A 27,034-nucleotide genomic window follows, 5' to 3' on the forward strand; every position below is an offset into this window, starting at 1 on the left:
ACAAGTGTGATTAAATCATTGATCCTGTTATAGTATCTATTCTCACCAGTATTAAAGAACTGATTTCTAATGTAAATTAACAGAATTAATGTAATGATTCAGATTATAGTGCTCACTTCGGCAGCACATATACTAAAATTGGAACGATACAGAGAAGATTAGCATGGCCCCTGCTCAAGGATGACATGCAAATTCATGAAGCGTTCCATAATTCTAAGATCCCACATGCCTCACGGCCAAAATACCAAAACATAAAACGGAAGCAATATTGTAACAAATTCAATAAAGACTTAAAAAAAATGATGCACATCAGATTATGTTACATATACAAATCAAGTCACTGTTACTAACATTACCAAATATTCCTCCTGATAGAAATGTTAATAGCGTTTCAAATTAGGATTGCCAATAAAAATTATCAGTAGCAATGTTAAAAATTAGATTACATACAAATAGAAAATTGGATTGTTGGCTACTTTTACCACAAATATAATCACTAATATTATAAATTATAACCAGTATTACAAATTACTGTTATTGATAAAAAATTGTGAGTACCAATGTTACGAATTAAATTATATTATAGTTCCTAATAGAAGCTGAGTAATTATTACTAGTATCATTGAAGATTATAACTATTATTACAAATTATTATCAATATTATAAATTATGCTCTAATCTAAATTATAAGTCCCTGTTTTGAATTATATTATACTTAATAATAAAAACTGTATTATCATTACTAATGTCATCAAATATTACAACTAAGATTACAATTTATTACAGTGTTACAAATTAAGATCATCAATATAAGTGATTAGTACCTATGTTGTGAATTAAGTTATAATTACTAAAAGAAATTAAACTATTAGTACAAACATTGTAAAGTACTGTTACAAATTACTGCCAATGTTACAAATTAAGATTACTAATATAAATTATGAGTACCTATGTTTTGAGCTATCCTACAGTTACTAACAGAAATCATTATTAATATGGTTAACATCCAATTGATAGCATAAACAATTACTAATATTAAAGTTATGTTTACTAGTATAAATTATGAGTACCACAGTTATGAATCAGGTTTTAGTTACAAATAGAAATTGGAAAAAAAAAAGAAATTGAATCACCATTACCAATGCCATCAAGTTTTATAACTAATTTGACAAGTTTTTTACAATGTTACAAATTATGTTTACTTATATAAATGATCACCAGTTTTATGAATTAAATTACAATTAAATATCAATATTGACCCAGCTTTACCAACTTAAATAAACATTGGTACTAGTATTAAAAATTCTTACAAGTATTACAAATTATGGTCACTGATATAAGTCGACAGTGCTATGAATTAAGTTTACTAACAGATGAAGATCAAATCATTAGTTCTTAGGAAACCAAGTTTGTTTATCATTATTATTATTATTATTTTACATTCACTGAGAGACAGTATAGCTGGCTATGGTTAAGAACATGGACCCTGTAGTCAGAATTTCTGTATTGTAATCCTAGCTCCACAACTTATTAGCTTCCAAACATAAGAAATGTTAGTTAAATGCTCTGTGCCTCAGTTTTCCCATCTGTAAAATATGGGTAATAATAGTTCCTGCCTTACAGAGTTAATGTGAGAATTAAATTATTTAATGAACATAAAGTGGTTACAACGGTGCATCTGACATTTATTAACTGCTACCTAAGTGCTGATGAAGTTCCCTTCTATTCTTTATTTGTTGAAGTGTTTTTATCATGGAAGGATGCTGGACTCTGTCAAATGTTTTTTCTATGTTTATTGATATGATACGGCTTTTTGTCCTTTATTCTATGAATATGGTGTATTACATTAATTGATTTTCATGCAAATTGAGCCACACTTGCATTCTTGGGCCAGATCCCACTTGGTCTGACATATAATCCTTTTTATATGCTATGGGATTCAGTTAGTATTTTATTGAAAATTATGGTATCAATAATCATAAGGGATATTGATCTGTAGTTTTCTTATGATGTCTTTGTCTGGTTTTGGTATCAGGGTAATAGTAGCCTCATAGAATGAAATGGGCAGTGTTCCCTCCTCTTCTATTTGTAGGAAGAGTTAATGAAAGATGAGTGTTTATTTTATTTTTAATTTTAATTTTTTTTTTTTTTTTTTTTGCGATATGCGGGCCTCTCACTGTTGTGGTCTCTCCCGTTTGCGGAGCACAGGCTCTGGATGCGCAGGCTCAGCGGCCATGGCTCACGGGCCCAGCCGCTCCGCGGCATGTGGGATCTTCCCGGACCGGGGCACGAACCCGTGTCCCCTGCATCGGCAGGCGGACTCTCAACCACTGCGCCACCAGGGCAGCCCCCTATTTTTAATTTTTAAATTTTTAAAAATTTTAAATTTTTTTGCTGTGCCACGTGGCATGTGGGATCTTAATTCCCCGACCAGGGATCAAACCTGCGCCCCCTGCAGTGGAAGCATGGAGTCTTAACCACTGGACCTCCAGGAAAGTCCCTAGTGTTAATTTTATTTTAAATGTTCGGCATACTTCACTGGTGAAGACATCTGGTCCTGGGTATTTCTTTGTAGGAAGTTTTTTTGTTCTTTTAAATACTAATTCAGTCTCTTCACTTATTGTAGGTCTATTCAGATTTTCCATTTCTTCTTGAATTAGTTTTGGGAGTTTGTGTCTTCCTAGAAATTTGTCCATTTCAACTAGGTTTTCTAATTTGTTAGCATAGAATTGTTCATAGTGTTCTCTTGTAATCCTTTTTATTTCTTTAAGGTCAGTAGTTATGTCTCTTTCATTCCTGATTTTAGTAATTAGTTTTCTCTTTTTTAAAATCTTAGTTTAAATAAATAAATAAATAAATAAATAAAATCTTAGTCTAAAAGTTTGCTTATTTTGTTGATCTTCTCAAAGAACCAACTTCTGGTTTCACTGATTTTCTCTATTGTTTTTCTATCCTCAACTTCATTTATTTCCACTCTAATCTTTATTACTTCTTTCCTTCTGCTTGCTCTGGTGTTTGTTTTTGTTTTCTGTATAGTTTCTTAAGAAGATTAGGTTATTGATTTGATATCTTTCTTCTTTTTAAATGTAGAAGTTTACAGCTAAAATTTCCATATAAGCAATTTTTGTATGTTGTCTTCATTTTCATTCATCTCAAAGTAGCTTCTAATTTTCATGGTGAGTTCTTTGACCCATTGGTTATTTAGGAGTGTGTTGTTTACTTTCCACATACTTGTGAATTTCCCAAATTTCCTTCTGTTATTGGTTTCTAATTTCATTCAGTTGTGGTCAGAGAACATACTTTGTATGTTCATTGAGATTTGTTTTGTGGCTTAACATATAGTCTGTCCTAGAGAATGTTCTATGTACACTTGAGAAGAATATATGTATGCTGCTGTTGTAGGATGGAATGTTCTATAGATGTCTGTTAGGTCTAGTTGGTTTATAGTGTTGTTTGGGTCTTCTCTTTCCTTGTTTATCCTCTGTCTAGTTGTTTTATCCGTTATTTAAAGTGAAGTATTGAAATCTCCAACAATTATTGTTTTTTTGCTTTTTTTTAATTTTTTGGCTGCATTGGGTCTTTGTTGCTGTGCATGAGCTTTCTCTAGTTGCAGCGAGCGGGGGTTACTCTTCATTGTGGTGCGTGGGCTTCTCATTGCAGTGGCTTCTCTTGTTGCAGAACACGGGCTCTAGGCACACGGGCTTCAGTAGTTGCAGTGCGTGTGCTTAGTAGTTGTGGCTCACGGGCTCTAGAGCACAGGCTCAGTAGTTGTGGTGCACGAGCTTAGTTGTTCCGTGGCACGTGGGATCTTCCTGGACCAGGGATTGAACCTGTGTTCCCTGTATTGGCAGGCAGATTCTTAACCACTGTGCCACCAGGGAAGTCCCAACAATTATCATTGAATTGTCTATTTCTTCCCTTCAGTTCTGCCTGTTTTTTTGTTTCATGTATTTGGGGCTCTGTTGTTAGCATATATGTTGATAATTGTTATATCTTCTTGATGGAATGACCCTTTTATCAGTATAAAATGTCCCTTTTTATCTCTAGTAACAATTTTTGTTTTAAAGTCTATTTTATCTGAGGTTAGTATAGCCATTCCAGCTCTCTTTGTGTTACAGTTTGCATGGTAAAACTTTTTCCATTCATTTACCTTCAAGTTAATTGTATCTTTGAATCTAAAGTGTGTCTCCTATAGACAGCATATAATTATGTCATGTTTTTCACCTATTTTGCCTTTTAGTTGGAGTGTTTAATTAATTTACATTTAATGTAATTACTGATAAGGTAGAATTTATGCTCGTAATTTTGCTATTTGTTTTCTATATTTCTTATGCCTTTTGTGTTCCTGTATTCCTCCATTAATGCATACTTTTGTGTTAAATCTTTTCCTGTGTGCCATTTTAATTCTCTTGTTTCTTTTTCCGTGTTTTTTAAAAAATTATTTTCTTTGTAGTTTCCCTGGGGATTACAATTAACATTTTAATTTATACCACTCTCATTTTAATTAAAACCAATTTAATTTCAATAGTATTAAAAAAAAACTTTGCCTTTTTATAGCTTTATTCCCTCACTCTGCCTTTGTGCTATTATTGTCATAGAAATTACATCTTTACACATCATATGCCCATGAGTATAGACTTATAATTATTGCTTGATGCAGTTATCTTTTAAGTCAGACAGGAGGAAAAAAGCATTACAAATAAAAAATGCATTCACACTGTCTTTTATATTTATCTATGTAGTTACCTTTACAGGTGCTCTTTATTTCTTCATGTGAATGTGAGTGGCTGTTTAGTGTCATTTCACTTCAGCCTGAAGGATTCTCTTAGTATTTCTTGTAGGAGAAGTGTGCTAGTGACAAATTATCTAAGTTTTTGCTTATCTGTGAATGTCTTAACTTTTCCTTCATTTTTGAAATATAGTTTTGAAGGATATAGAATTCTTAGTTGACAGTCTTTTTCTTTCAGTGCTTTGAATATGTTCTACCACTGCCTTCTGGCCTCCAAGGTTTCTGATGAGAAATCAGCTGTCAGTCCTACTGAAGATCCTTTGTACGTGAAAAGTCACTTCTCTCTTACTACTTTCAAGATTCTCTCTTTGTCTCTCACTTTTATAGGTTTCTTTATGATGCGCCTAGATGTAGATCTCTATGATTTATCCTATTTGAAGTTCAGTGAGCTTCTTGGATGTACAGATGAATCTTTTTCATCAGATTTGGGAGGTTTTCAGCCATTATTCCTTCAAATATTCTTTATTTCACTTTTTCCTCTCTCCTTTTAGGACTCCCAATATGTGTGTGTTGACATGCTTGTGGTGTTTCACAGGCCTCTGGGGCTCCAGTCATTTTGTTTATTGCTTTCTTTCTGCTTCTCAGATTGGATAATCTCAGTCGACCTATCTTCAAATTCGCTGATTCTTTCCTCTGACAGCTCAAATCTACTGTTGAGCCCCTGTAATGAATTTTTCATTTCAGTTATTGTGTTTTTCAATTCCAGAATTTCTATTACTATCTCTTTATTGATAGTTTCTATTTGTTAAAACACCATTCTTATACTTTCATTTAGTTCTTTAGACATGGTTTCCTTTAGTTCTTTGAAAATATTCCAAGTAGTTGATTTATAGTCTATTAATTCCAACATCTGGACTTCCTCAGGGACAGTGTCTACTGACTGCTTTATTTTTCTGTGTTTGGGTCATACTTCATTGTTTCTTCGCATGTCTTATAAATTTTAGTGGAAAACTGAATATCTTAAATTATATAATGTGACAACTCTGGAAATCAGATCCCCCCTCCTCCCCAGGGTTTGCTTTTGTTGTTCTTTGGGGGTTTTTTTAGGGACTTTCCTGAACTAATTCTGTAAAGTCTGTATTCTTTGTCATATATGGTCACTGAAGTCTCTGCTTTATTAGCTTAGTGGTCAACTAACGATTGGACAGATATTTCTTTAAACCCTTGGATATAGTAAGTCTCCTAGCCTTTGCTGATGAGCTCTGAGGGCATGTTGGGGGCATGCCTTCAATGTTCAGGCAGGCTATTTACAACTTTGCCTTAGCCTTTACTTCCTGCCTGTGCAGAACCTCAAGGTCAGCCAGAGATCCTAGGCATCCACACAGCATTATGCATATTTATGGCTTTCTAGATTCCTAGGACTATGTCAGAACGTTCGAAGCCTCCTATGAATGTCTTATTACTCAGATTTTTCTGTTAGGTTTTGGTCAGCTTGTTGATCGTCTTAACTGTAATCGTTGCCTCAAACAGCTGCTGTGTTTAACAATTGCTGCTGATTATTTTTGAAAAGCACCCCCAAGAAAAACTGTTCACACCAGGTGAATTCTGAGTCAGGTCAAATAGACACGTCCTGTGAATGGAATTTTCTGGGGAAGTGCCATACAGGTCAAATAAAGATAGTTTCTGGGAATGGGGCTTCGGAGGAACTCCTACCCTGTTCTGTTTCCTCCATTGGCTGCTAGCCAGCCTGCTGTGTTTTCATCAGAATTGCAAGGGTGTTGATTTTAAAATCTCTTGTGGAAGTGGGAAGAAGAGAATGGGAACAGGAAAAGTTCAAATGCCACAAAACTTACTGTTCTTAGTGAGATTCAGCCTTTTTCTTCAATAAATGCTTCCTGAATTATTGTAAACCTCTGGTCAGTTTCCAGAGTTCTGATAAAATTGATTGTGACAATTTTTACCAATATTCTCATTGCTTTTATGGAGGAGAGGATTTTTATAGGCCCTTACTTGGCATTTCTGTCAACATCGCCTCCAGGCATATCTTGTTCTTTCACAACCCTAGGATAATGGTATTTCAAAGCCAGGATCTGGGAGCTAGATGTACTCATTGCTACTGGAATGTCCTTGCTTCTAGAACTTCTCATTGTGCAGAGCTTAGGAAATTTCATTATATATATATGAAATATATACCTATGAAATTTTATATATACATATATATGAAATTATATGAAATGTGTTCATACTGATACTTTTTGGGGGTTTGTTTTGGCTATACCATACGGCTTGTGGGATCTTAGTTCCCCAACCAGGGATCAAACCTGGGCCCCCAGCAGTGAAAGCGCCAAGTCCTAACCACTGAACTGCCAGGGAATTCCCCTGATACTTTGTATTTTTTTTTTTAGAATTAAATTGTTTTATTTCTTTATAATAAACTTATCAACAGTAGCGTGAGCAGTGACTGCCTTCTTTTCATGGCATACCTGATTACAGGGAGCCAACATTATTTCTATGCTTTGTAAATTGTCATCCTCCTTGCCAAGTTTGGATCAGCCTTCCACATTGGATCCTTTGTGTTTTCAATGTCATGAAATTCCCCCAGAGTTTTGTTAGTCTGAAATTTCCTGGCTGTGTCACTTCATCTGGGCCTTCTTCAGAGTTTACTTCACACACTTCCCTCCTTCCTGCATCTCTGGGAGAAGGGGGGATGTGAGCCTGAGAGGAACAGAGGCCATGGAGAGAGGGTCGCCCTTGACTGGTTCAAGATCACACGCAGGAAAATGGAGGGAGAAGGGTCTGGATTTACACGCCTTTTACCCACAGGAGGTTCCTCACCACGTTGTCTCACTGTGCAGGTTGGCTCCACTGAAGGAGAAAGGGTACAGATCAGCAAGTCACTGGAACAGCAGGAGGGAAACATTCCTACCCGTATTAGTGTGGTGTATCTGATGAAAACTGTTTTTTTTTTCATTCTGGGCAGAAGCTCACAGGATCCTGGTGATCAGCAATCAGTTGGACCAGGGAATTGGGAGAAGTTTCTTCTCTTTGAGCTGGGATCCCCGATACTTTCAATTCTAATCCCAACACAACATAGGGTTCCTTCTAGCCTTCCCCCTTTCTATATTTATATTTCTCTTCTCTAACATTGAGAACCCTAGCTTCCAACATCATCAATATATTTACTCATTTGCTCAATCCTACAATACACAGAAAGTATTTTTAGAATTTCAACATCCGTACCACTGTGAAAAACAACTGTAGTAAGGTATAGCTTGAGATTTGTTTGCCCTTTTTAATGTCTTTAGATGAGGATATACAAAGTACTGTATTCAAATGTTACATGGTCTAGTTCATTTTGTCATTCAACATGGTTATATTATTCATGTTATTTCAAATATAGTTTGTTTCCCTTTATATCAAATGTTAGGTTTTTTCCCATCTATACTGACTTAATTTTATGCATTTAAATGTAATATGTAAGCATGATTCCAAAAGTTAAAATATAAAAAGGCATACACAGATAAAATTTTAAACCTACAGGAAATGGATAATTTTCTAGGGAAACACAGTTTACCAAAATCGACCCCATTTGAGCTTAACAGACCAATTTCCATAAAAGAAACAAAGTTATTAAGGAACTACCCCCTAAAAAAGCATCAGGCCCAGATGGTTTCACAGGGGACTTCTACCAAACTGTTAGAGACCAGTTAATCCCAATGCCACATAAATTGTTACAAAGAACAGACAATGAAGAGAAACTTCCACATTATTTTTCTAGAGCAATTATAACATTGATAACACAAAAAGAAAAGCATAGACCATTTTCAATCATAAATATCAATGCAAAAATCCTAAATAAAATATTAGCAAACAAACGCAGAACTAAATTAAGAAAACAAGATAGCATAACTGTGTAAGTAAATTTCCTTCTTGGAATGTGAGGATGGTTTGTTATAGGTAACGTATTAATATAATATAACATATTAATAGATCTGAGGATAAAGTCATATGATCATTTCCATAGATATCTTAAAAGCCTTTAACAAAGTTCAGCACCCATTATGATAAAATCATTCAAAAACAGAAATCAACTCATGCCTTCTTAACATAATCAAACTTGTATACCTCAATCTGAAAGTTATTATCAACTTAATAGGACAACATTGAAAGCATTTCCACTAAGGTCAGGAACAAAGCAAGGTGCCCACTGTCTCCATTCCTTTTCAACACTGTACAATACTTAGAGGTATTAGACCAATGCAGTTAGACTAGGCAAAGCAATTATAGATGCAAGAATGGGTAAAGAGGATGTAAAAATATCTCTATTAATAGATGATATGATAGTATATCTGGAAATCCTCCAGAGAACCAATAACAAATTCAAACAATAAAATAACTTAATAACATAGCAGAATATAAAATCAACATACAGAAATCAGTAGTTTTCATATACACAAACAACCAGATAGAAGAGAAAACCCCATTTAAGGTAACAACAAAGAAGATAAAATATTTCAGGATAAATTTAGCAAGAGGTGTGCAAACTTATATGAGGAGAAGTTTAAAACACTCCTGCAAGACTCAAAGGTAGACCTACACAACTGGAAAGGCATTCCTTATTTGTGGATAGGATTAATTAACATCATAGCGATGTCAGTTCCCCTTCTTAGGTCTCTATTTTTAATTTATAAATATAATGTGACCCCCCAAGTATACCTATAAGCTGTTATCTGGAGCTGGACAAGTTGATAGTAGAGTTCATATGGAAAAGCAAACATGCAAGAATAGCTAGGAAAACCCTGAAAAAGAAGAGCTATGAGAGGGGACTAGCCCTACCAGCCTACAAGGAGTTTAATGCGTTTGCCAGCAAACATTTTATGAAGCTTTTCTAATTTAAACAATATGATGCTGACACATGAATAGATAGATTAACAGACTAAAAGAAGAAAAATTAAAAACCTAGATTTAGATCCATGTACATATGGAAATTTAGTAGATGATAAAAGTGGCAAGCTTTGTTTTTGACATTTAAGTTCTTCATCCATCTGAAGTTGATTTTCTTTTTCTGTTTTTTTTAGCATTCTTACAAACATCTTTATTACATGTTTTCTTTAATGCTTTTCTACATGCATTACAGAGGGGTCATCACATCCATTCACTTACATTATGCTGTTCTCAGTGTAGCAATCAAGTAGCACTTTTCCAAACATCTTTATTACATGTGTTCCTTGAAATTGATTTTCATATACAGTGTGAGATAGGTAGGGATCCAGTTTCATCTTCTCCCTTATAGGCGACACTTTTTTCCCCACTGATCTGGTATGCCACCTCCGTCATATCCTAAAATCCTATATATGTGTGGGGCAAGCTCGGGACTCTCTGTTCTACTCCGTCAGTCACTTCCTCTATACCTGTTCCAGTGCAGTACTGTCTTAATAACTATATTTTCTCATTAATTCCTGATATCTAGTAGGGCAGACGCACCTCCTGGCTGTCTGTAGCTGTGCAGAGGCTATTTTTGTCAAGGGACAGAAAGAACAGGACTTCAGAGGCCAGGAAGAAGACAAAGTTAATGGTGGGTAATGGTGGCGAGTGGTGGCAGAAGCATTAGACTTCCCACAGGCCAGCTTGCCTCCCCTATTTCCTCTGTTGTCCCCAACCCTACTGTGCAGAATGGAGGGGCAAAAGCTAGGCCTGGGTTTGTGGGAGCAGTCTTGCACCACCCCGTACTTTGAAGCTGGAAGACACATATCAGGACTCTGGCCCCCCTACCCCATCTACTCCCATCCAGTTTGGAGACCACCAGGAATCTTCAGGGATACTCAACTCAATGTGTCTAAATAGTCACCGGTCAGGGGTGGGGCACAGGGGAGATCTTGTGAAGCACAGTTTGACTTCTTTTCACCCCGACTTCCCTAGCCTGGTGATCTACTTACATCAACTTGGTCAGGCAGACATAGAGGGTGGGGTGCTATGGGAATAAGGACTTCCCTTCCCTTGCTACCTGCACTCCAGGTGATTTGTGGCTCAGCAAATATTTGCAGAGGGTTCATGGTGTGACGGGTGGAGTCCAACACCAAGGTCTCCCTGGATCCAGTCCCCTCTCTGAGCCCAGGATTCATGGTCCCTGTGCTGTGAGGAAAGAGAGGGTGCTTTGGGGTGGGAATCAACAGGGTCAGGGATGTGGGGATTGTGTGAAAAGAGAGAGAGCAGGAGTGAGGGAGCAATTGAAGTAAAGAGAGAGGGAGATATTTCAAGAGGGTGGGGGTTTCTTTTTCTTCCCTTTCTTTTTTTTAACTTATTATTTTTTTTATTGAAGTATAGTTGACTTAAAGTGTTATATTAGTTTCAGGTGTGCAACATAGTGATTCACAATTTTTATTGATTATACTCCATTTACAGTTATTATAAAATATTGGCTATATTCTCTGTGCTGTACAGTATATTCTTGTAGCTTATGGGGTTTCGTTTTGAGGGGCCAATTTCACTGAGGTATAACAAGTTTGGAAAAGGGGACATATCATAAGTGTACAGCTCATTGAATTTTCACAAAGTGAACACACTCCTGTCTTCTGCACCCAGATCAAGAAACACAACACAAACCAGATAGATCCCTAGCACAGTTAGAAGCTGGTGGTCTTTGGGAGGCTTGAGGGGGTGGTGGGGGGAGGTTGATGGGCTTAGATTCGTTTGTGATGCTGAAGGAGGTGAAGTGTCCCCAGCCCACTGTGGCTGAAGAGAAGTCTGGGTCCAAGGCCAGAGGCTGTTGTACAGGAAGATTCAATAAAAGATATCAGGTCACCGGGGAAGACAGCCAAGTTCATGGCTCCATGTTCTTCTTGCCAGTGCTCAGATAAACAGAGGTCCCTCCATGGACACTGTGCAAGGTTGGGACTCAGGTATGTGGCTTTGCAGGGGTGGCAGGGAGGCACCTGGGGGTGGTTGGGCAGGGCACTCCTCCACTCGCTTCTCCTCATAGCTTCTGCTCCTGGAAGAGAAGGGCCACAGACGCTAAGGATAGGCAGGGGAGCCAGGGACCCATGAAAGGGAAGAGCAAACAGTGAGGAAACAAAGAGGAGTGGGGAGCAGAGAGGAAAGAAGAGAGCGAGGAGAGGGCGCAGCAGCGGGGGGAGGGATAGAACACAGAGAAGGAGCTGGGGCAGGGGATCAGGAGATGAAGTAGGGACGAGCAAACAGGAACAGGGAGCAGAAAGAACAGAGAGGAGCTGGAGCTGTGGCTGCAGGCATACCTGAGGGGCACACTCAAGGCCTAGCATCCTTACATGTAGACATTCAAGATACCTTCCTGATATACTCCTCCCCGAGCCCCTTCCAAGGCTACACAACTCAGTGCAGGTTCCCAACCCTCAAAGAGCCTAGAGGGGATGGATGCCATGTCCTGATGGTCAGTAAAGTGTCATTTGGCTGGGACAGATTGTGATCCCCAGGTGGTCAGTCCCAAAGATCCAGGGCATTATGGGTCAGGGACAGAATTTGCTGTGGTTGGCTGAAATGAGGAGCACAGTATCCTGAGGTTGGGAGTATTTGGTGGAAGAATGCCCCAGGGAGGGGCACTTTGTTCCAGGGCTGGGACGGAGCCGGAAGTCTGAGGATGAGGAGTCCATGCAGGGTGGGGACAGGCTGGCTGACCTGAGATAGAAGAAAACTTCTCCCCATGGATGTCACCACCACTGTTCTTGGTGGGTGTGTAGATAGATACAACCACATTGCTCTTTATATTTGGGTACTTTCATGACCCAGAGTTTCAGGACCCCTTTCAGAGCGTTGATTGTCTGTGGCGGGGTGGGGGGGGGAGAGAGAGGGACACTGGGACTGAGGAGCATTTGTGGGGTGAGTGGCTGGGTCTTAGTATCGCATCATTAGCTTTTGGATCTCAAAGACCCACCCTATTCCTTCAGTCAGAGCAAGGTAGGGGCTTGTATTTTGGTGGGGAGGTGGGTACAGGGAAGAGGTGAGCAGGGTGCCCTGGTTACTTGAACTCATGATCTCAGTGAGAAGACCCAGGAATTAAGCCACAAGGACTAAGGGTGGGAGAAATGTGTCAGGGGACCCCTTGGGGTTCAAACATTCAAGATTTTCCCCGTCCCCAAGACTCTTGGGAAAAAAGGGTTTGCAGAGCAGCTACCATCCGGGTTCAACCACCTCAAGGGGCTTTATCCACCCTTCTGGAACCTCACTGTGAGTCCCTGCATCGGAGGCTTCTCTGAGGTCTACCCAGACTTACCCATGTCTGAGTTACAATAAACAGTATGAGAGCCAGCCCAAGGGTGGTCAGGGACAGAGCCCGGAGCAAAGCAGGGACCAGCAGGAAGTCGGTACTCATGGCAAGGACCTGCAGACACAGTGGGGGTGGGGGGAGTTGAAGCATGACTTTTCCCTGGCCCAGCTCACCCCCAATCAAGAGAAGATTCAGGGAACATTTAATTAACACTACTACTTTCCAGGGGCCTGGGGTCAGGGGAGGCCCCCATGGTGTGGTGGGGGGAAAGGACACTGAGACTGGGCCTCTGGTACCAACGGCCCCACCTCCATTCATCAGAGCTGTAGCTCTCCACAGAGGTTCAGCAGGAGGCCCAAGCTCAGTGGTGGATAAATAGTCAACAACAGGGAGGTGCGGCCTGGGCACTCCTGCGCATTTGAACCCTCTGTTTTACTCTTAGAAGAGATCATGTGTACAGCCTTCTATTGGAGTGGGGATTGGTATTTGGGGCTTGTCTGGGGTTCTCACAGCTTCTCATGCAGACTTTCAACTAACCTCTTTTTTAAACTCCACCTTCACCCCTACATCCAGAGAGAACTTGTGCCCTAATCACTTCCTTTGGTGGGCGCTCTACAGTATAACTGGGGTTGGTCATCAGATTTCACCACTACTGGCATAGGAAGTGTCCAAGGCTGGAGAGTGAGATATAGGTGTCAGTACTGATAAAAAGGAAGGGTTGTTCATATAGAAATCTGCCTCTTCATCTGTCATTGGGGGGTGTGGAGAGATGTTTCAACATATAGGGTAATATATTGGGAGCTGTTCCAGCAGGGAGATTTTCCAACTAGAGATATCTAAGGATGGGGAAATGTGTCAATGGGGGGAGTCAATCAAGAGGGGCTATATGGATGGATGGATGGGGTTTTATGAATGGAAAGATTTTTTAAAGTGGGCTTATCAATGAGGTAGATATCAATGGTGGGTATTTCTGAATAGGAAGATTGACAATGAGAGCATTTTGATGGGTATGTCTGAATGGGGAGATATGCCAGTAGAATACATGGGAAGATTTGTCAGTAGAGGTTGTCAATGAGAATTATGTCATAGAAAGGTATTTATGAATAGAGAGATTTGTCAACTGAGTGGTCATAGGAGATATGCCAATGGATTAGGTAATTATGAAGAGAGATATTTGTCACTGGGGTCCATGAGTGGGTGATAGATTACTGCTGGGTATTTGTGAATGGGGATATTTGTCAATGGGGGGGGCGTCTTCAATGGAGATATGTCAATGGGATATTTATGAATAGAGAGGGTAGCTCAGCAGAGAGATTTGTTAGTGCGTTATTTGTGAAAGAGGTATTTGTACGGTGAAGAGAGGGGACTTTTCAAAGGAAACATTTACCAAGGGCTTAGAGATTTGTCACCTGTAGTTTTGGCAACAATAGAGATTTATAAATGTGGTGATTTGTCCACAGTGAGGACTTCATAGTGGGGAACGTTATCAGTGGGGAGAGGGGTTGTCCTCAGAAGTCTTTTTAATGTTGGTACTTTTAAGCGGGGTGATTTGCACACTGGGAAGCAGTGTAAAAGTATCATAGTAATAAGAAAAAACAAATGGGCATATTAAATATTTGTAACATCTGTGGGGGAGATTATCAGGATCACGAGTTAAACTAAGTTTCCAGGGTGCATTCAATTATTACTACTGATATTATACATTATTTCCAATATTGTAAATTATCATTCCTGACATTAAATGTGATTTTCAATATTGTAAATAATCATTAGTGAGAAGAATGATCACTACTAAAGTTATACATTAAATTACATTTATCTTACTACTACTAACTAATACTTGTAAGTGCTATGTGCCTAACACAGTTCCAGGCACTTTACACATAAAGTTACATTGTCCCTAGGAGTTAGGCATTCGTTTTATACGAATTTTACAGATGTGGAAACTGAGGCATAAAGAGGTAATGTGATCTCCCCAAGGTCTCAGAGCTAGTACATGGAAGGGGCAGGATTTGACTGCAAATGACCTGGCTCTAGTGTTTAGGCTCTTAACCACTACACTACACTGCCAGTCTAGAAATTAAAATCACTGTTAGTAATCTTACACAGGAAGTTATTGTTATGAGAGTTTCATGTGTTTTGACCCCCCCCCCAAAATACCCAATGAATGAATGCACCCATTCATTAATCATCCTCCAACCCTAGCACAGACCTCGGAAGGATTCTGGGTAGGGGACTGTGAGACCCATTTTTCAGGGAGAAGTACTGAAGGTTGGGTGAGGGTAGGGCCAGCCCCCAGGCTACCCATGGAGCTGGACCCCATGCCACACCCCCTCAGCGTTGGTCCCAGGTTGCTCCCACCAAGTCGTCTGACATAGGTTTGTTCCCAGACACTACACAGGGACACTGCCTGCTGAGTGGTAGTTCTTTATTTCATTGTCTTGGAGAAAGAAAGGCGGGAGTGGGAATGGGGGTGAACACTGTGCAGGCTTCAGCTTCTGCTGGGGGCAGGATTCAGGCCATCTGGGGCCGCAAGGACTGCCAGGTGCACATCCCTGGCTCCCGGGGCAGGCAGGCAAGGTGGCGGCTCTGGAAGCCCTTGTCAGAGCCTGTGAGGAGCTGGTCCGTCCACAAGCAATGAGTGTCACTCTGCAGTTTGCAGGGGATGGATGAACAGGGAAACACCTGGAGGAGGGGAGGGAAACACATCGCTGAGGGCTTCTCCTCCTGCCCCTACCTCCCCTCCAGAGGAGAACTTTCTGCTCCTCAGCTTTTAACTTGCAGCTGCTGGGGAGACCTGGTGTCACCCCACCTGGGTACAGACTCAAGAACACTCCCTCCCATTGTGGGGAACAGTCATTGGGCTTGAGGAGGGGACAGCAATCCAGGGAAAGGATCAGCTTCCCGGAATGGTGATGGGGGGACAGTCAGGCAGGTCTCCTGGGGACCTGTCCCATTGGATAGGGAACAGCTGGCGGTAGCAGGGAGCAACCGGTGGGCAGGAAACTTAAGCATAAGGAGATGTGGGGCTCAGAGGTAGTCACTGGGGTCAGAGGACATTCAGGGCCATCAGGGAGCAGTCTTGGAACAGTCAGAGTGGCCGAGCAGTCACAAGGGGGAGTCAGAGGGACAGGAAGCAGCCAGAAAGTCCAGGAAACAGTGAATTCCCAGGTATCAGACACAGGGCAAAGGAACAAGCAGAATGTCCAGGGGAACAGTCTCAGATTTGAGGGAACAGCAAGAGAGATCAGGGACATCCCTAGGGTTTGGGAAGCAGCCATAGGGACAAGGAATAGTCAGAGGGAACCAGAAACAAGCCATGGTTTGGGGAAGAGCCCAAGGACTGCTCCCCAGGTGGCGGGCAATGTCCAGGCACTCACTGTGCATTCCTCACAGCCAGCAGCATAGGTCTTGGTGAAGCCCCGGCGCTGAGCGGAGCTCAGACTGTTCCAAGGAGCCACGAAACTGCAGGTGGTGATGTACAGGTTCCCGTTCGACAGTTGTCCTGCGGGAGGGGGCGGGGGGGGGTCAACAGGCGGATTCTGATTGGCTGGGCCAGGGACAGAGTGGCGCCAGATTGGTATCCCAGGACCACAGACCCCGCTGGGCAAAGCCCCAGCCTTCTGATAGGCTGAAATTGGGGCGGTCCCCATTTCAACTGGGACCATTCCCACAGAGCCTCCCCTCCCTCCCTTGCAGTTGCCAGGCAGCAGCGGAGGGGTGGCGTGGCACAGGGCGATGGGGTGGGGCCTCACCAGCTATGAGAAACTCCTCACTGCGGTTCTGGGACCTGTGGAAGTATCCGCAGACGCTCTCCATGGCGGCGGTGTAGATGAACCGGATGTCAGAGGCATCCCCCAAAGCACTGAACCCTTTGAACATCTGTCAACGGATGAGGGGAAGAATCTTTTACTGACATATTCCTCCCACTCCACATTCTTCCCTGAAGTCGTATAGCACTCTGATATCACAGCTAATTTCCTCGCCAAACCAGTGGCCAAAGGCTTTTGTTTCGACAGGGAGGAAGATTTTAGGAACTGCTGGGGGAAGGGGCAGGAGGGATACCTTGGTCATCTTGATCTCGTAACGCTGGTAAAAGGTGGTCTGGTTGACTTCTGCAGTCCCCACAAACTTGGCCCTGATGACTGCAGGAGAACAGGGGAAAAAAACGAGTAAAAGGGACTGCATGAGCCAATAAAAATAATCACAATAATAATACTAGCAAAGCACATACTTAAATAGGGATTGCTGAATGCCATACAGCACCCTAGCGATTTATGCATTTGTTAATTGCTTCATCTGTATGTTGGTGCCTACTCTTAGCCAAGCACTGCTTCAAGCCTTTTTCACATATTCATCATGTGTTCGTTCACTCAACAAATATTTTGGAGCGCCTTCTCTGTGCCAGGCACTGTTCTTGGCGTCAGGGACATAACAGTGAACAAAACACAGAAATCCGTTCCTTGTGAAGCTCACATTCTAGCCAGGAGAAGAGAGACTAAACACAAGCAAAATAATTAAGTGTATAGGAAGTTAGACAGTATTAAGTGTGATGGGGAACTTCAGAGCTGGGTGAGCGGGATCAGGAATAGTAGGGGACAGGGGCTCAAGTTTTGAACAGGGTGGTCAGGGAAGGCCACCCTGAGAAGGTGACATTTGGTATACCCGTCCCCCCATGTGGATACCTGGGGGGACGGGTATACCAGGCAGAGGAAGTAGACAGTGCAAAGGCCCTGAGGTGGGATTGGGCCTTGAGTAATCAAGAAAGTGTGAGGATGGCAGAGCGGCTAAAGCAGAGTCAGTGTGGGGCTGAGTGGAATTGTTCTAGAGGTCGGCATCATCGTGAACCCCACTGGACTGAGAGGGAAACCAAAGCCCAGAGTGCGTGGGCAGGGCGGATACACTCACCGAGGTCGGAGCTGCAGAAGGCCGTCTGTGGATGGGGTGGGACGCAGGTACAGGCTCGGCTGGGGGCTGTCAGCCACAGCAGCAACAGGATGCCAGAGGCCAGGGGTGCAAAGGGGGCCATGGTGCGTTCTGTGGGGGTGGGGAGGAGGGTTCAGAGAGCCCCCAGCTCAGCCAATCCATGTACCTGGGCAGGCCTCCCACCCCATTCTACCCTGCACACACACCGGGTTGGGGAGTTTGGGGATTTTAAGGGGCTTGGGGATTTGAGAGCCCAGGGGAGTCTAGGGGGGTAGGGAGTCAGGAGAGTTTAGGAGTTGTGGAGTTTGAGGGATTTAGGGGACTAGGTGAGTGGGGGAGTTATGGGGCTGTAGCACTTGGGGAATAAGGGGGCTGGGGAGTTTGAGAATTTAAGAGTGTTGAAGAAGTCGGAAAGTGGGGGGCTGAGGAATTTGGGCTTTGAGGAGCTGGAGGAGTTTTCGGGGAGGCTGGGAGTTTGGGGGTTGCGCATATTGAGAGGTGGAAGAGGTGGGGGAGTTGAGGGAAGTTGAGGAATTTGGAGGAGGTTGGGGATTTAAGGAGTTGATGGAGTTTGGGGGCTTAAGGGGGTGGGAGTGCCTGAGGGGTTTGGCTTCAGAGGAAGCTTTGAGTTTAGAGATTTGGGAGGCTGGGGATTGGGAGGCTGGGGGAGTTTAGGGAGCATCAGGGGTTTGGGTTGCTGGGGGACAGGGAGGGAATTTAGAGGAGTTGGCAGCTTGGGAGGCATCTGACATTAGGGGCTCATGGCTTTCGGGGAGCTGAGGATGGATGTCAGGGGTTCAAAGGAATTTGGAGTGTCGGGATTGAGGGAAGCAGTTCCAGCCCCCCACCCTCTTCCCCTGGACCAGCCTAGGCTCCCGGTACCCGCTGGCCAGGCTGAGCAGCCGAGTATCATCAGGCAGGAAAGCTCCAGCCCAGTTCCAGGCCCTGCGGGCCGCCCAAGCCCCTGCCTACCTCTGGTGTAGCCTCTCTGGGCGCTGGGTCTTCGGCGATGGCGGCAGGGCCGGAGCAGCGGAGGATAAATATCCAAGCGAGGGGCGGGGTGGCAGCTGGTAGGAAACCACAGGCCTCCAGGCTTCCTGGATGCATTACTCATCCGCCCACCATCCGTGGAGGCCAAGGGGCGGGCCCTGGGCTGCCGAAAAGGAGATGCACCCTCCTCCTCTCCCTCCCCCTGAGCCTCGCCCTGACCATCCCCCTCCCCCATCTCCACATCAGGCACCAGTCCCTCCAGGCGGTCTCATGGAGGGCTTACAGGCCTTACAGGCCGGATTCCACCCAGTGCAATTCCCTAAAGTCTCCAAAATCTATCCGATCACCCACATTCCCGAAAATCCCCATGGCTAAAGTCCAAATTAGTTCATTCCTTCAATAAGCATTTCTTGTGCACCTACTGTTGTGGGGGGGGGCGGTGAGCGGCAGAGAGCAAACAAGTAGAAGCAGTGGAGGGAGATAGGGCAGGTGAATGGAGGAAGGATACAAAGTGGGGAAACTGAGGCACGGAGAGGTTAAGTGATTTATCCAAGGTCACAGTTAATAAGTGGGAGAACTGGGATTGGAACTCAGGAGACCTGGGTGGAACCAGAGCCTGGGTCTTACCCCTTCTCAAAAAAAAAAAAAAACACAGGCAAATAGTCAGCATTCATATAGCACCAACTGTGTACGGGGCAGCACTCGGCATAATTTATCTCACTTAAAGCTTACGATAAGCCTCTGAGATGGTTATCAGTATTATTCCCATTTCCCAGACAAGGCATAGAGGAATTGAAGAACTCTCCCAGGACCACAGGGCATGGCTGGGATTTGAACCTAGGCTAACTGGCACCAGGATCTTAACCCAGGCTGGGCACAGTCCTGGCAAGCGGGGAGGTCACTGGTGAATGAATGAGCATTGGGGTGGGGGGAATTGAATGGTGGTGAAAGAGGCCAGTGAGTCAGTAGGAAACTGATCCCCTCCCATCCTGCCCTGCCCCTTCCCCACCAACCCTCCCACGGCCCTGGTGGGGGTCAGCGTGAGGCAATCTCTGTCCACCAACTTCCAGATGCTGCCTGAATCTTCCCTGGGGTCCTGGGAAAGGGCTCTGAGAGCCGATTAACATCCTTGGTTAGGTCAAGGAGGACCAGCCAATAATAATAATGATGATGGTAGTGATGATAGGAGCCACTTATGGAGCGCTTACTGTGTGTACTGTGCCCTGAAGCCTTTGTGTAGTTCTCTCATCCAATCCCCATTACCCCCTTGCTAATTAAGCTTGATTAACTCAGAGTGGTTAGCACAACCATCACCACCAACACTGCCACCACAACAGAAACTACTGCCAGCACTACGAAGTGCTTACTATTACTATGTATCAAACACGGCTCTAAAATCTTTGGAAGTACTTTATCTATCAGTCAATCCCGATTACCTCCTTGTTAATTAATATTGGCTAACCTAGGGATATTAAACCAATAATAATAATAGTGCCCAACACCTTTTGAGGATGGAGGCTTCCTGTGTGCCAGATACTGTGCTAAGCATTTTGCCCGAAATAACTAATGTGTTCCTCACAACATCTGTGAGTTAGAGACTGTTCATGTGCTCATTATACCAATGAGGAAAATGAGATACACAAAGGGGTCAAGTGATCTGCCCAGGAAGGAGAGTGAAGAAGTGACTCTGCTGGGTGGGGGCGGGCAGGACCAGGTAAGGGGGAAGAGAAGTAAACCAGGAATCTGGAGAAGCTGATGGTGAAAGTGGGGAATGAGAGTGAATGAGACGGGGGCTAAGTCAGTGGTGGGTGCAAAGGGAGAACTTAGGGCAGGGGAAGTCCTGCTGCAGCATCATGACTTTGAAACCTGAGTCAGCACAGAGTTTTGCCCACCGTCTACAGGTGAGGGGTTGTGTGGACCCGGGTTATTGTGCAGGTTTTGAAACTGGTGGCGTTTCATGGATGGGTGCCCGGCTGTATGGCCTCCCGGCGAGCTGGATGGGTGTGGGGGGCATGGGGTCCAGCTGGGTGTGCACAGCAGACACCTGGCAGTCCCCACACACACCAAGTGCTTGGGCCTGATTGTACCCTTTATACAGATCAGGAAACTGAGGCCCAGAGAGGGTTAAGTGACCTGCCTGGGGTTGAACATGGCCTTAGGAAGAGGAGAGGCCAAGATTCAAACCTTGGGTTGGCCAGGGGATCCCAGTGTTCAGAGCTCCCTGCATGCACACATGTGTGGGCACACGCATACACATATACACAGTGTTGTGTTCAGGCTTAGGTCCAGAGAAAACAAGGAAGGTTTATGAAAAGAGCCTAAAAACCTCGGGGCAGGGGGCGGTGTGCGTGTGTGCTTGCACACAGTTTCCTGCTGTGTCTCTGCCTCTGAGGGTTGCGGGCGTGCCTTTAGATGATGTGTGCCCCTCTGTGTTGTGTGTGTGTGTGTGTGTGTGTGTGTGTGTACTTGAGTGTACCTGAGCCCGGTATGGTTTTTTGTTAGTGTTTTTTTTTTAAATTGTATTATTTATTTATTATTTTTGGCTGCATTGGGTCTTCGCTGCTGTGCGCGGGCTTTCTCTAGTTGCGGCGAGCGGGGGCTACTCTTCGTTGCAGTGCATGGGGCTTCTCATTGTGGTAGCGTCTCGTTGCGGAGCATGGGCTCTAGGCGCACGGGCTTCAGTAGTTGTGGCACGCAGGCTCAGTAGTTGCGGCACGTGGGCTCAGTAGTTGTGGCACACGGGGCTTAGTTGCTCCATGGCCTGTGGGATCTTCCTGGAACAGGGCTCGAACCCGTGTCCTCTGCATTGGCAGGCGGATGACTAACCACTGCGGCACCGGGGAAGTCCCGAGCCCAGTATGTTTTGCGCTGCTTCTGGAGTTGTGCCTGCCCCTGTAAAACAGGTCTGGGTTGCGAATGGAATTGAGGACGTGCTGCCACCTCTGTGAGCTGCGTGTGTGCCTGTGTTACGTCACCTGCCATTTCAGCCTGGTTTCCTTGGAATGCTAATCAGAGCATCCCAGTAACAACTCAGTGCCTCTCAGCGCCCCATACTGACGCCAGTCATTTGGGAAATGAGGAAGGTTGGGGGGGGGCGTGCAGAGGGAGGGTGAGGCCTGAAGGCCAACTGGTCACCCTGACCCTGCGGGCTTCCTGTGCCTGTCGGGAACTGGGAACCACCACCGCCCCCAGCAGCCCCTCTGGGAATGCCATCCTCTACCCTGTCACCCCTGTCCGCACAGAGGAGGGAGGGTGAAGCCCTGCATGTTCATCCCCTCTACCCCACCCAGGGTTGGGGGAGACTTGAGGTATCCCCACGCCTGACTGTGTCTGTGCATGTACACACCCCAGGGTGTTGTCCATGTACTTAGGAGGCTGTGGGTGTCTCTGGTCGTGTGCATGCCTCTCCATCTGTATATAGAGCAAGGCACGTTTTTTGTGTGTGCGTCCCTGCATACACTTTGCGTGTGCCCAGGAGTATGAGTCTCTGTGTTGTGGGTCTCGGTGGTTCTGTGAATACCTAGAAGTGTGAATACCTGGAAGTGTGTATACCTGTCCATGTGGTGTGGGTCCTTCTGTTTGTTGTGCGTATGCCTAGGAGCATTGCATGTGTATCTGTCAGTGTTGAATATGTGCCCAGTTCTGTTTTGTGTGCCTGTCAGAGTTGTGTGTGCCTCTGCATTCTGTGGCTGTGCCTCTGAGGGTTGTTCATCTCTGTGTTGCATGGATAACCTTCGTGTTGCGTGTCCCTCTGTTACATGGATTTGGGTGAGAGGAGGAGGGCTGTTGTGTATGTCTCTGCCCCAAAGTGTTGATTGCGTGTCTACGAGTGTTGAGTGTGTGCTGCTGGGCTGGCGGGCTGGCTGTGAGGGTCTCCGTGCAGCCACACAGTAAGGCATGCTCCGGAACCAGTGTTGGTGGTGGATCTTTCCACTGCGTGGGTCTCAGCATGTGTGGGAAGCTCTGGGTTTGGCTGTGTAGATCTGAGTTCTGAGGGGTTGTGTGTCTCTGGGTTGTGTATGTGTGTGGAGGAGACACACACAAGGCCTGGCTGAGGGGTCCAGTTGCTACATGCTCGCCACTACACCCCCACGCATGCACATGCACACACTCACTTCTCTATCATCCATTCACTGTAAAAACAAACTTTCCCTTTTCCGGAAAATCCCCCACCCCTACCCCATGACTCTGCCCAGGAAAGCAGAGGCGGGAAGTCTGGGACTTGGGGGTGGTGGAGGGAGGGACAGGAAGGCAGGGCTCTGGGTTCAATTCTGGGCTCCGAGGTACTGTGTGACCCCAAGCTGGTGGCTGGCTGTCTCTGACCTACCTCTTCTGGGAAAATCGCTCTCAGTGTGGCTCCCGCTGGATGGGCTCCCCTCAGCACCACCCCCAGCCATGGCTGTCAGCCCTCCTGCCCTGACCATGCTCTCCCTTTCCACCCTACCAGCTCAGCAGCACAACGTACCCTGTGGTTGTGAAGATGGGGCACGCACACTCTGGGATGGGTAAGGTAAGTCCCCGGGTGGGCTTTGTACGTGCGTGCTTGTAAAAGATGCATGTTCCTGGCATCACGCAGATATAAGTACAGGCATACCTCGTTATATTGCACTTCGCTTTATTGCGCTTCACAGATACTACATTTTTTTTACAAATTGAAGGTTCGTGACAACCCTGCGTTGTCAGATGATGGTTAGCATCTTTTAGCAATAAAGTATTTTTTAATTAAGGTATGTACATTGTTTTTCTTAGACACTTAGATGTATTGCACACTTAACAGATTACAGTATAAGCATAACTTTTATATGCACTGGGAAACCAAAAAAATTGTGTGCAAAAATTGTGTGACTTGCTTTATTGTGACCTTCGCTTTATGGCGGTGGTCCGGAACTGAACCCACAGTATCTCCGAGAAGGTATGCCTGTTAGAAGTATATTGTGTATTCAGTGCACACAATAATTCTGTATAATCGTGTGTCCTTTATCTATTTGTATTTTTCCTCATATTCTTACATTTTGGTGGCCCAATTTTCTATCATGCGTTCAGCCAGTTTTGTGTGTCCTGTTATTTTGTTAGTGTATCCAGCACTGTGTCTGTATATAGGCAGGCCTCTGTGTTGAACACACACTACATCATCTTTTACATTCGAGGGTCTTGGGGTCCTGTATGCTGTCCATCCGATTTTGTCTGTGTGTCCATAAAAAGCAGACTTGTAATCTGTATGTTTGAGTGTGTCCATGCTTCTGTATGTTTATATATTGTGTGTACAATTGATTTTGTCTGGGTGCCCACATGTATGTACTGTATATACACACAATTTTCCCACAGCTTTATTGAGATATAATTCACATACCATACAACTTAACCATTTAAAGTAAACAAGTCTAAAGATCGGGTTTTGTGTGTTCACAGAGTTGTAGACACCCAATTTAGTGTCTGTGTGTACATGTAAAAACCAGGAGGGGCCTCCCTGGTGGCGCAGTGGTTGAGAGTCCGCCTGCCGATGCAGGGGATACGGGTTCGTGCCCCGGTCCGGGAGGATCCCATATGCCGCGGAGCGGCTGGGCCCGTGAGCCATGGCCGCTGGGCCTGCGCGTCCGGAGCCTGTGCTCCGCAACGGGAGGGGCCACAGGAGTGAGAGGCCCGTGTACCGCAAAAAGAAAAAAAAAAAAAAAAAAAGAAAAACCAGGAGACCCAGAATTAATGCATGCTTGAGTGCCTTGGGGTGTCCACCGAATCGCTGTGCACTCACCTCACCTGTGTCATTTGCCCCAAGGCACCCCGACTGCCGCCCCCTCCTGACCGGGCCCTGCTCCCCACCCCACTCCCACAGGTCAAGGTGGACAACCAGCATGACTTCCAGGACATCGCAAGTGTCGTGGCACTGACCAAGACATATGCCACTGCCGAGCCCTTCATTGATGCCAAATACGACGTGCGCGTCCAGAAGATCGGGCAGAACTACAAGGCCTACATGTGAGGAAGGAGACCAAGGCCTGGGTAGGGGTCCCCTGCCCTGCCTCGTGCAGCCCAGGCCCCCCAAGCCTCTCTCCTGTCTCTTCTTACTCTCCAGGAGGACGTCAGTGTCAGGAAACTGGAAGACCAACACCGGCTCTGCGATGCTCGAGCAGATCGCCATGTCTGACAGGTGGGCGGCCTGAACTCGGGGGTGGGAGGTAGAAGTGTGGCCGCCCAGACCAGGCACTGACGGGCTGCCTTGCCTTGTGTCTTGGCAGGTACAAGCTGTGGGTGGACACGTGCTCAGAGATCTTCGGGGGACTGGATATCTGCGCAGCCTGAACTCGGGGGTGGGAGGTAGAAGTGTGGCCGCCCAGACCAGGCACTGACGGGCTGCCTTGCCTTGTGTCTTGGCAGGTACAAGCTGTGGGTGGACACGTGCTCAGAGATCTTCGGGGGACTGGACATCTGCGCGGTGGAAGCGCTTCATGGCAAGGACGGAAGGGATCACATCATTGAGGTAGGAGCACCCCAGAATTTGGTGGGGGCACAGACGGGGGAGCAGGTGCAGGGCAGCAACACTGTGAAGCACGCCAGGGCCTAGAGAGCCCTCAGCAAATGGCAAGATGTAAAACTGTAAAGTGCCTTGTGAACCGGGACATCCCTGGCAAATGGCAAAATACTAAATTCTAAACGGCTCTGTGAACTTGGACATGTTTAGTGAAGAGCAAAACACTTGTGAAGCTATAACGTCCTCTGTGAACTGAGACATTCTGGTGAATGACCAAGCACTTAGTAACCTTTAGTGTTCTGTGAATTTGTACTGGACCAACAGCAAAGTACTTTGTAAGCTATGAAGAACTTTATAGAGAGTGGTGGCTGATACTAAAGCATTCTGTAAACTGTAAAGTACCTTAGGAAGGTACTGCTTGGTGAACAGCAAAGTGCTTTATGAAATTATTTTAAAGAGGAGCTCTGTAAACCGGGAAATCCTCGTTATTCAAGCAAAGCACTTTCAAAATTCTAAAGCTCTTTATAAGCAGCAGCAGTGTCCCCGGTAAACAGTAAAGGAATTTGCAAACTGTAAAATACCTTGAAACTTCTGAGTGCATGGTAAACGGTAGCGCTTTATACGTGGTAAAGCATCTTGTAAACAGTGGTGCCCTTTGCAAAGCACTTTCCAAAGTCTAAACACACCATATATGTAACAGTCCTTTGTAAAGGGCAAGGAGCTTTGTAAACTGTAAAGTACCATGTAAACCACAGAGTTCTTTGTAAAACACAGAGCACCTAGTAAACTATAAAGCAGGGATTGGCAAACGTTTTCTGTCGAGGCCAGATGGTGCGTATTTTAGGCTTTGTGGGCCATACAGTCTCTACCGCAGCTCCTCAATCTGCAAGAGCAGCCACAGACAATATGGCAAGAAAGTAAGGGTGGCTGTGTTCCCATGAAACTTGCTTTGTGGACAGTGAAATTTAAATTTCATATAATTTTCACGTCATGAAATCTTTTGGGGTTTTTTTCAATCATTAAAATATGTAAAACCCATCCTTAGCTCCGGGGCCTGGGGCTGCACAGAAACAGGTGCTGGGCCCGTTTGGCCGGTAGGCCCTCGTTAGCTCACCCTTGCTAGTATGTCCTAAGCTGTAAGGTATCTTGTAAAAGACAAGCCTTCCCCACACTGCGTAATTGGTGTTTCCCATACTGAAGTTGGTTTCCTGGGCAGCCGCCAGTCATGCCTTTTCCCAAGTTACAGCACTTCGTCATCGTCACCCTCCCATGCACTTCCTGCTTCTCTCCTCACTGGATCCCTTCTCCCTCCCCAGGTGGTGGGCTCCTCCATGCCGCTCATCGGTGACCACCAGGATGAAGACAAGCAACTCATCGTAGAGCTTGTGGTCAACAAGATGGCCCAGGCCCTGCCCCGGCAGCGGCAGCGGGATGCATCTCCCGGCAGGGGCTCCCACAGCCAGGTCAGGCCCCTGGCTCTGGCCCTTGGAGGCTAGTGGTGGGCAGGCCAGCCCTTGGTCATACTGTGTCACAGAGCTGATAATCAGCAGGCTAAGGGCATCGCCATGACACACCCGTGTTGCAGCAGTTACCAACTATTTTAAAAAATGATAAGTAGCTGCTACCCTGACTTCCCTGAGTGCCTCCTGACCCCTCCCCTGGGAGTGAGTCCCGCACCCCACAA

At 45.0% G+C, this 27,034-nt stretch overlaps 2 protein-coding genes across 3 annotated transcripts in view; one reads left to right on the top strand and one right to left on the bottom strand.

Moving 5' to 3' along the window:
* The window catches only part of SYN1 (synapsin I), a 43,816-nt gene that overhangs the window by 13,928 nt on the left and 2,854 nt on the right, over positions 1 to 27,034 (top strand). For both annotated transcript variants that reach the window (XM_081222342.1, XM_081222343.1), the window contains exons 6-10: positions 23,332 to 23,394; positions 24,715 to 24,857; positions 24,955 to 25,029; positions 25,257 to 25,359; positions 26,667 to 26,813. In XM_081222342.1, the coding sequence (XP_081078468.1) occupies positions 23,332 to 23,394; positions 24,715 to 24,857; positions 24,955 to 25,029; positions 25,257 to 25,359; positions 26,667 to 26,813 (531 nt within the window). The remainder of the gene's footprint in view (positions 1 to 23,331; positions 23,395 to 24,714; positions 24,858 to 24,954; positions 25,030 to 25,256; positions 25,360 to 26,666; positions 26,814 to 27,034) is intronic.
* On the bottom strand, positions 15,383 to 19,008 carry TIMP1 (TIMP metallopeptidase inhibitor 1; the record flags this gene model as incomplete). The annotated part of the gene is given in 7 exon segments (XM_081222341.1): positions 15,383 to 15,653; positions 16,349 to 16,473; positions 16,724 to 16,850; positions 17,034 to 17,113; positions 17,877 to 18,013; positions 18,867 to 18,966; positions 18,969 to 19,008. Coding segments are annotated over 7 exon segments (780 nt in total). The 3' UTR covers positions 15,383 to 15,482.

This window comes from Mesoplodon bidens (assembly GCF_964165515.1).
Source record: "Mesoplodon bidens genome assembly, chromosome: X".
In the NCBI taxonomy this organism is placed as follows: domain Eukaryota; kingdom Metazoa; phylum Chordata; class Mammalia; order Artiodactyla; family Ziphiidae; genus Mesoplodon; species Mesoplodon bidens.